The sequence below is a fragment of the Salmo salar genome, chromosome 26 (assembly GCF_965601325.2).
Source record: "Salmo salar chromosome 26, fSalSal1, whole genome shotgun sequence".
Classification (NCBI taxonomy): Eukaryota; Metazoa; Chordata; class Actinopteri; order Salmoniformes; family Salmonidae; genus Salmo; species Salmo salar.
The window spans coordinates 55,061,624-55,072,181 of NC_138316.1; the positions used below are offsets into that span (position 1 = coordinate 55,061,624).

At 41.3% G+C, this 10,558-nt stretch overlaps 1 protein-coding gene across 1 annotated transcript; it reads left to right on the forward strand.

Annotated features, from left to right (window-relative positions):
• Positions 1 to 284: 284 nt before the first annotated feature.
• LOC106588119 (transmembrane emp24 domain-containing protein 3) lies at positions 285 to 6,733 on the forward strand. Its single transcript, XM_045708426.2, has 3 exons — positions 285 to 580; positions 936 to 1,181; positions 5,886 to 6,733. Exons 1-3 carry the CDS (start codon positions 437 to 439, stop codon positions 6,117 to 6,119), a joined length of 624 nt encoding a protein of 207 aa, XP_045564382.1. The 5' UTR covers positions 285 to 436; the 3' UTR covers positions 6,120 to 6,733.
• Positions 6,734 to 10,558: the final 3,825 nt, after the last annotated feature.

Genomic DNA, 10,558 nt, shown 5'->3' on the forward strand with positions numbered 1-10,558 from the left:
CAAAATGTCATTTTGACATAGACAGCGCCATTGATGGCTTCCACCATTTTAACCTAATCTACACACAATACCCCATCATGACAAAGAAAAAGCAGTTTTTTAGAATTTTTTGCAACTTTATTGTCTGATCCCTCCTGATGACCTTATCATGTCCAATAGCGTCATTAGGAGGGATTGGCCAATCGCGAAGAAAAAAACATGCTATTTCAAATTGAGATCGCCTCAATGGTGCTTTCTGTGCCTCTCAGACGCCAAAATAAGAACAATATAGGGATGCTTTCTCTATCATTCTCTATGGGTGGGAGCTTCCCAAACTTTTTTAATATCACCCTGTCATTACAGAAACATTGATGAAGAAGTGACTGGCTGCGACTTCAACGGTTTGTTGGTGTAGCTTTCATTTATAACCACATTTTCACAGCAATTAGCCTACAGAATGCGTTCCCTTGGACTGTGTAGTTTGATGTTGCATGTGATCGTTGTTTGTTCCACGGAGTTGACGTTTGAATTACCTGATAACGACAAGCAATGTTTCTATGAAGAGCTCCAGAATGGAGTGAAGTTTGACATAGACTTTCAAGTAAGTGATTCAATATGTGGAGTTATGATGCCATTTCCCCATATGGTTGAGTTAGTTAGTGCATTGAACTACTCTTTATCTGATCCCATGCTCTAATTGTCCCTTCACCCTCACTGGAAGAATGCAAAAAAAAGATTGCAGTTTTGAAACCTCAGTAAAAGTGCAGTAACTGCGGTTATACAGCACTCTAACTGCAGTTACACAGCAAAATTACTGCAGTAAAAAAAAAAACGTATTTTGGACGCAGTATTTGCAGCGCACTGCACTCTGACTGCAATCGTTTTTCGTAAGGGCTGAATTACTCTAAATGTGTTTCCATACCATCATCCTAATCCCTCCATGTTGTGTATACCAGGTGATTGCAGGAGGGAACTATGATGTGGACTGCTTTGTAACAGATCCAGTGAACAACGTCCTGTATCAGGAGAGGAAGAAGCAGTATGATAGCTTCTCTCACACCACCACTATGAAAGGAACCTACAAGGTCTGCTTCAGCAACGAGTTCTCTACCTTCTCCCACAAGACCGTCTACCTGGACTTCAGGGCCGGAGAGGAGAGACCCCTACTGCCTGACATGAACAGAGACACTGCCCTGACACAGGTAAAACAATGTTATATTACACTTTTTAATTAGATTACATTTGACTGACACATGTAAAATCAACCCTAACACATGTAAGATCAAAATATAATACTATATACAGTGTATTCTGAAAGTATTCAGACCCCTTGACTTGTTCCACATTTTGTTACAGCCTTATTCTAAAACTGACTAGTTTTTCCCCCCTCAATCTACACACAATACCCCCATCATGACAAAGAAAAAGCTGTTTTTAGAATTTTTTGCAAATTTATTCGAAATAAGAAAAACTATCACTTCTGACCCGATTCAGGAACTAGGCGAGTCACGACTTAACAGGAGGCTGTTAGAAAGTAAAAAATAATTTATCAAAATGTCTTATTTTTTTTGTGTGGCAGAAATGCCTTCTCGAACATGTGAACTTTCATGTGCCTTAATATCAAACTTGTATGTAAATACAAATACAATTGTTAAATTATGAGCCTAGTTGGTTTAGCTCAGAAAAAGTGAGAAACCTTCCCGCTTGCCTTGATTGGCTGAGATAATGAGTGGGCTGGACATGCCGAGAGATGAGTTTTGGATTGGTCTGCCATATAGCACGCGTCTGTCTATTGGAGCTGGTTAGTATGTCTAGGTAATCGTGTCAAACGCAGCTTCATCTTTTTTTGTTAGCTACCTGCAGATTCATGCAGGGTGGTAACATCATGAGTTGTGTTTATGGTCCATTGTCCAGCTAGCCACATGTCTTAACAAAAGACTCCACTCGAATTTTGACAAAGTATTTACATTTCAAGCTATTGTACTGTTAGCTAGCTAACGTTAGCTGGCAGGCATGCTAACTAACATTACGTCATGCGTTGGGATTCATTGTTTACCTAGCTAGCTAGCTAGCCACATTCCTTAACAAAAGACTCTCGTCTTAGTGTGCCACAGCGCAGAATAACTGATGCATTTTTAAACGCTCAACCCCCGTTGAATATGTCCGTTGTCAGTAAACGTCGGCAAAAAAACGTAATTCAATTGTTGCCAGCTGCGCAGTTAGTCACCCAACGCTCTGGATAACACAAACTGCCTAACCAGCTCTGCTAGGGGGAGTAATGTTAAGTGAGATGTTCTCTCTCTCTCTCTCTCTCTCTCTCTCTCTTAGATGTCTGGAAGTAGCTTGCAAATTAGTACAGAACGCTCGGATCAACCCTTAAAAGAGATGGGTTGGGCAAGGCTTAAGAGGGTGTGAACAATGCTGAATGGGTGTAGAGAAAGAAGGGCTCTCCAATACTAAGAGCTCTTCACCAGATACCAAAACATTGAAAGATGGTTTTCTCAAAAGGGATTTTACAAGTTGATCGACTTTCAAAGCAGAATTACTTTCCCATTGTTTCCTCTAATGCAGTGTATGATATACCATTTTGTAGCTCTGAGTCTCTACTTCTATCCAATGTAAAAAAAACAGAAATTCAAATGTTGCTACATAAGACGGAATCCATGTGGTGAGTCACATTTACATAAGTATTCAGACCCTTTACTCAGTACTTTGTCGAAGCACCTTTGGCAGCGATTACAGCCTTGAGTCTTCTTGGGTATGATGCTACAAGCTTGGCACACCTGTATTTTGGGAAGTCTCTCCCATTCTTCTTTGAAGATCCTCTCAAGCTCTTGTCAGGTTGGATGGGGAGCATCGCTGCACAGCTGTTTTCAGGTCTCGCCAGAGATGTTCGATTGGGTTCAAGTCCGGGTTCTGGCTGGGCCACTCAAGGACATTCAGGGACTTGTCCCAAAGCCACTCCTGTGTTGTCTTGGCTGTGTGCTTAGGGCTGTTGTCCTGTTGGCAGGTGAACCTTCGCCCCAGCCTGAGTTCCTGAGTGCTCTGGAGCAGGTTTTCATCAAGGATCTCTCTGTACTTTGCTCCGTTCATCTTTCCCTCGATCCTGACTAGTCTTCCCAGTCCCTGCCGCTGAAAAACATCCCCACAGCATGATGCTACCACCACCATGTGTCACCGTAGGAATGGTTCCAGGACATGATGCTGCCACCACCATGCTTCGCCATAGGGATGGAGCCAGGTTTCCTCCAGACATGATGCTGCCACCACCATGCTTCGCCATAGGGATGGAGCCAGGTTTCCTCCAGACATGATGCTGCCACCACCATGCTTCGCCATAGGGATGGAGCCAGGTTTCCTCCAGACATGATGCTGCCACCACCATGTGTCACCGTAGGAATGGTTCCAGGACATGACGCTTGGCATTCAGGCCAAAGAGTTGAATCTTGGTTTCATCATACCAGATAATTTTGTTTCTCATGGTCAGTCCTTTAGGTGCCTTTCGGCAAACTCCAAGTGGGCTGTCATGTGCTTTTTACTAAGGAGTGGCTTCCGTCTGGCCACTCTACCATAAAAGCCTGATTGGTGGAGTACTGCAGAGATGGTTTTCCTTCTGGAAGGTTCTCCCATCTCCACAGAGGAACTCTGGCGCTCTGTCAGAGTGACCATTTGGGTTCTTGGTCACCACCCTGACCAAGGCCCTTCTCACCCGATTGCTCAGTTTGGCCAGGCAGCCAGCTCTAGGAAGAGTCTTGGTCGTTCCAAACTTCTTCCATTAAAGAATGATGGAGGCCACTGTTTGCTTGGGGACCTTCAATGTTGCAGACTTTTTTTTTTATACCCTTCCATGCACCATCAACTGTGGGACCTTAAACAGACAGGTGTTTGCCTTTCCAAATAATGTCCAAAATCAAATGTCCAAATCAATACAATCAATTGTATTTACCACAGGTGGACCAATCAAGTTGTAGTAACATCTCAAGGTTGATCAATGGAAACAGGATGCACCTGAGCTCAATTCTGAGTCTCATAGCAAAGGATCCAAATACTTATGTAAATAAGGTATTTCTGTTTTATTTTTAATACATTTGAAAAAAAAATGTAACCTGTTTTTGCTTTGTCATTTTGGGGTATTGTGTGTAGATTGATGAGGAAAAAATGTAATTTTAGCGGTTTTTAGAATAAGGTTGTAACATCGCAAAATGTGGAAAAGGGGAAGGGGTCTGAATACTTTCCGAATGCACTGTATATAAAAACACAATATAAACGCAACAAGTTAAGTGTTGGTCCCATGTTTCATGAGCAGTATATAAATCCCAGAAATGTTCCGTACACACAAAGCTTATTTTGCTCAAATTTTGTGTGCACGTGTGTTTAGATCTCTGTTAGTGAGCATTTCTCCTTTGCCAAGATAATCCAACCACCTGACAGGTGTGGCATATCAAGAAGCTGATTAAACAGCGTGATTATTACACAGGTGCACCTTCTGCTTGGAACAATAAAAGGCCACTTTAAAATGTGCAGTTTGGTCACACAACACCATGCCACAGATGTCTCAAGTTATGAGGGAGTGTGCAATTGGCATGCTGACTGCAGGAATGTCCCCCAGAGCAGTTGCCAGAGAATTGAGTGGTAATTTCGCTACCATAAGCTGCCTCCAACGTCGTTTAGAGAGAATTTGTCAGCACGTCCAAGCGGCCTCAACCACAGACCGCGCGTAACCATGCCAACCCAGACCCTCCTCATCCGGCTTCTTCACCTGCAGGATCATCTGAGGGGGGGTGGGGTGGGGGGGGGTCCTGAGGAGTATTTCTGTCTGTAATAAAAAAACCTTTGTGGGGAAGAACTCATTTGGATTGACTGGGCCTGGTTCCCCAGTTGGTGGGCATGGCTGCCAAGTGGGTGGGCCTATGCCCAATCATGTGAAATCCATAGATTAAGGCCTAATGAATTTCAATTGACTTAATTTTTTATTTTAATAAAAAAAATAAAAAAAAATGTACGTTTATGAACTGTAACTCAGTACAACTTTTGAAATGATTGGATTTATATTTTTGTTCAGCATGTGTATCTAATCTAATCTAGATATCTATGCCATTTTTATATAACTAATAAAGGTAAAATCACTGACACAGGTACAGTAGATCACAGAAGACCTAGCTGGAAAGGTACTTAGAGGTTAGCCGCTGTTAGCGACGCGGGTCTATTGACATACACTAGCGCTGCGTTCAATTGGAATGGGTTGCACCAACGGTCCACGGGACTGTATGATAAAAGCCACTCACAAGTTATTCTATTTTCTTTCTTCCACATATTGCGCAGGACTTTTATTTTGACATGAGGTAAGCCGAGAGGAAGTGGGTCTAAAAAAAAAAAAAAGATCCACGTTTGGAACGTCTTTTTTTTTAAAAATACGATCCTTTAGATATTTGGTCTCAAATACCGCCGTCATAATGACCAACCTTCCTGCCCACAGGCACAGTAAGTTGAAATAGAATTGTTTTTAAACTTCCGGGCTTCCCAGCTAATTGTTTTTGTGCAACCCAATCCTATTGAAAGCAGCGCTAGTGTATGTCACTAGATCTGTGTTGCTAAGCGCAGCTAACCTCTAGGTACCTTTTGCAGCTAGGCCCATCCAGAAACCATCCCCTTACTCCTAGAGCTATATATGACTAGCTAACCCCACTCCCTAGGATGGGGGAGAATTGCATGGGTATAAGCAACATGGTAGTAGATCTCTGTAGGCTGATGCATACCCAATCCTTTGAAATCTCCACCAGGGCCTTTTTAGAGGTTGTTTCTAGATAGCGTTGGGGCCCTATGTTGTTTCAACTGCAGATTGCCCCCTCTAAGGATGTATTATTATTATTAATAATAATCTAATATTAATCTTGTCTCTTCTCCAGATGGAGTCGGCCTGTCTGTCCATCCATGAGATCCTGAAGGTAGTGTCTGACTCTCAGACCTGGTATCGGTTACGGGAGGCTCACGACCGCATCAGAGCCGAGGACCTCCATGAGCGCGTGTCCTATTGGTCCATAGGAGAAACCATGATCCTATTCACTGTCAGCATCGGACAGGTTCTCATTCTCAGGAGCTTCTTCAGCGACAAGAAGGGCAGTGTTGCAGCCAACACATAGGTCCTACTATATATATATATATATATATAATGATACATTCCATAATACTGGGTTACTGTTTTAGCCAACACAAGATATTGTATTACATGTCATCTGCCACTAGACTGGAACCTACCTTAATACCCCACAACAAACTGTAGTCCTATACAGTTCTATTAAAGGACTTGAGGACCTATTACATCTGTCTGGTATTAAGACTTTAGCTTGTGGATTCTAGCCTCTGAAAATGAAATACTGTGGTTGCAACAGCCGTTTAGTGATTTCAGTCTAAATAGGTTAGCAACCTAACACACCTGTGGTACACCAAGCCTTAATCTGTTTTTGTCTCAAAGTGTACATTAATTTGTGCTATGACATTAATTTATTGTGTGTGTAAAATGTTTTGTATGTCTGTCTCGCCCTCTCTCGTGTACACAGTCACACACACACACACACACCATAACCCCACAATTTGATTTCCATTTGAAATCCTATTTTTCCTTTCCTTAACCTTTGTCCCCACGAGGGAGAATTTTCCTTGTTTTACTATCCTTGTGAGGACTTTTGGCAATTCCTGGACCACTTGAGGATAGGGGCGTGTCTTGACTATCATTAAAGTGAAGAATGTTATATGATCAATTCTCTGTGTAATTATTACGTGATTAAACTAATCATGTAAACTTTAACTAGGGAGTTGGGGCACCACGGGAAAATGTTTAAAGAGTTACTATTTCCCGGATTTAACTCTTCAGATATTTTCATATCTTATCGATTTACAGTCACATTAATGTATTATTACCTGAATGTTTGAAAATCCTTGGATAGCTGCATGAACCATAGCATAAATGATGAATCCGCTATAAGCCAATTTGTATATTTATTTAGTAACTAAATAATCACACAGAATTACATAAACAATAGTTATTGGTTACTAACACAATGCACTGAAAAGTCCCTAGTGGACTAAGCCCGATATGGCGGCTTGGTAGACAATGGAAAGGGGTGGGGACAGGGAAAGACAGAATGGACCCACTACACACAGTTGATAACTACGCTCATGTAAATGCTAATACTTTGCACATGAACAGCCGCTCATTCGGAAGGAATTGCAATTTATATATTTACGCCTGTATGTGTCTGAAATCGCCGGTCCGTCTGCTGAAGTCAGTCGACAGAAAGTCTCTGGTTTGTCCACCAGAGATCAGTCTTTTGTAGTTGTAGGTCTGTTTATAATGGGTACATCAGGTATACCAATGGTCGTTCGATAGGCAAATGTTCTCCAGAATGGATCTTTCAGAGTACCACCCGGTGGTCGTGTTTACCAGAATAAAGTATTTAAACAGCTGCAGACTGAATGTTCCTGTGTAGTATTCGGTTTTGTAGATTTCTTAACCATTTCAACATGTAGCTACAGTACAGCTCTCTGGTCTATAGAGTAGTAACCATTTCAACATGTAGCTACAGCTCTCTGGTCTATAGAGTAGTAACCATTTCAACATGTAGCTACAGCTCTCTGGTCTATAGAGTAGTAACCATTTCAACATGTAGCTACAGTACAGCTCTCTGGTCTATAGAGTAGTAACCATTTCAACATGTAGCTACAGTACAGCTCTCTGGTCTATAGAGTAGTAACCATTTCAACATGTAGCTACAGCTCTCTGGTCTATAGAGTAGTAACCATTTCAACATGTAGCTACAGTACAGCTCTCTGGTCTATAGAGTAGTAACCATTTCAACATGTAGCTACAGCTCTCTGGTCTATAGAGTAGTAACCATTTGAACATGTAGCTACAGCTCTCTGGTCTATAGAGTAGTAACCATTTCAACATGTAGCTACAGTACAGCTCTCTGGTCTATAGAGTAGTAACCATTTCAACATGTAGCTACAGTACAGCTCTCTGGTCTATAGAGTAGTAACCATTTCAACATGTAGCTACAGCTCTCTGGTCTATAGAGTAGTAACCATTTCAACATGTAGCTACAGAATTATGTTGTCAGTGTAAATAACAGTAAAGGTGAAGAGCTGGTGAGGGGATGGATTGTACAACTCAGAATCCCTTTGTCAGTGTAAATAATCAGTGTATTGAACATCACCTGGGGAAAATGTTTTGATACATTGATTTAGCTTGGAGTTTGCACTTTTGGGACTGTTCCATTGGATCCATTGTTTTAGACACAGCTCATGTACAGTTGAAGTCAGAAGTTTACATACACCTCAGCCAAACACATTTAAACTCAGTTTTTCACAATTCCTGACATTTAATCCTGGTAAAAATTCCCTGTCTCAGGTCAGTTAGGATCACCACTTTATTTTAAGAATGTGAAATGTCAGAATAATAGTAGAGAGAATGATTTATTTCAGCTTTTCTTTCTTTCATCACATTCCCAGTGGGTCAGAAGTTACATACACTCAATTAGTATTTGGTAGTATTTCCTTTAAATTGTTTAATTTGGGTCAAACTTTTTGGGTAGCCTTCCACAAGCTTCCCACAATAAATTGGGTGAATTTTGGCCCATTCCTACTGACAGCTGGTGTAACTGAGTCAGGTTTGTAGGCCTCCTTGCTCGCACACACTTTTTCAGTTCTGCCAACAAATTATCTATAGAATTCAGGTCAGGGCTTTGTGATGGCCACTCCAATACCTTGACTTTGTTGTCCTTAAGCCATTTTGCCCCAACTTTGGATGTATGCTTGGGGTCATTGTCCAGTTGGAAGACCCATTTGCGACCAAGCTTTAACTTCCTGACTGATGTCTTGATGTTGCTTCAATATATCCAAATCATTTTCCAACCTCATGATGCCATCTATTTTGTGAAGTGCACCAGTCCCTCCTGCAGAAAAGCACCCCCACAACATGATGCCTCCACCCCCGTGCTTCACGGTTGGGATGGTGTTCTTCGGCTTGCAAGCATCCCCCTTTTTGCCTTTCAGGTTATGTCGATATAGGACTCGTTTTACTGTGGATATCGATACTTTTGTACCTGTTTCCTCCAGCATCTTCACAAGGTCCTTTGCTGCTGTTCTGGGATTGATTTGCACTTTTCGCACCAAAGTACGTTCATCTCTAGGAGACAGAACGTGCCTACTTCCTGAGCGGTATGGCGGCTGCGTGGTCCCATGATGTTTATACTTGTGTACTATTGTTTGTAGAGATGGACGTGGTACCTTCAGGTGTTTGGAAATTGCTCCCAAGGATGAACCAGACTTGTGGAGGTCTACAATTATTTTTCTGAGGTCTTGGCTGATTTCTTTTGATTTTCCCATGATGTCAAGCAAAGAGGCACAGAGTTTGAAATACATCCACAGGTACACCTCCAATTGACTAAAATTATGTAAATTAGCCTATCAGAAGCTTCTAAAGCCATGACATAATTTTTGGGAATTTTCCAAGCTGTTTAAAGGCACAGTCAACTTAGTGTATGTAAATTTATGACCCACTGGATTTGTGATAGTGAATTATAAGTTAAATAATCTGTTTGTAAACAATTGTTGGAAAAATGACTTGTGTCATGCACAAAGTAGATGTCCTAACCGACTTGCCAACACTGTAGTTTGTTGATAAGAAATTTGTGGAGTAGTTGAAAAACTAGTTTTAATGACTCCAACCTAAGTGTATGTAAACTTCTGACTTCAACTTTGTTAATCCTCAGTGTAGTTTCATTATCTCGGCAGCAGATGGCAGTACCTGCATGGTGGACTCCAAGAATCTACAGTGCTACAGTATAGTCTACACTACAGTACCTCCTTCTGGTATTCTGGTGGTGTCCTTTGCCCCAAATGAGAGCTGTGCTCAGTTTAGGAGGAATACACTCTATATTGTATTCTAGTTGCCAAGTAGACCTATGCATTTAATTTAAACTTAGCTAATATAATTTAACTGTAAATGGAGATAGAGTAAGTAGGCTGCAGTAGTAACCTCGGTATCATAGATGCTAAGAGGTTAGATAAATATAAAAAAGTTTAGGTACCGAATGAAAAATACAAGTTAAATTGGTTTTCCATCTCATTTTTAACTGTACTGATTGTTTTGTAACACCAACTGTTGCGTTATAAAGCAAATGTTCCCACTCTGGTCTTGGCACATGAGCTCTAGTCAACAGCTCGCAGATATAGTGCGGGTAGGCTACCTACATGATGAGATTATTATGGATAAGAGCGATATTATTTGTATTTGTCAATCGGCAGCCAAGCATCGCTCATCATGTCACCAGAATAAGACCCTCGATATTTATTGGAAAGCTGCATCAAGCTCATTAAGTTGATAATGTATTTTATCTGTAGCCTAATAAACTGCATGCTTTCCAGAGTCCTAGTGGTAGGACCACATAACATATCATCGTGTGACTCCAAGTTTATTATATCAATATTTGCGTATCCACCTCCATTTCTCGCATAATACATTTTACCGACACAAAAAGATCCCACCATGTCGAATGGACAAATTTTCAGCATTTAACAA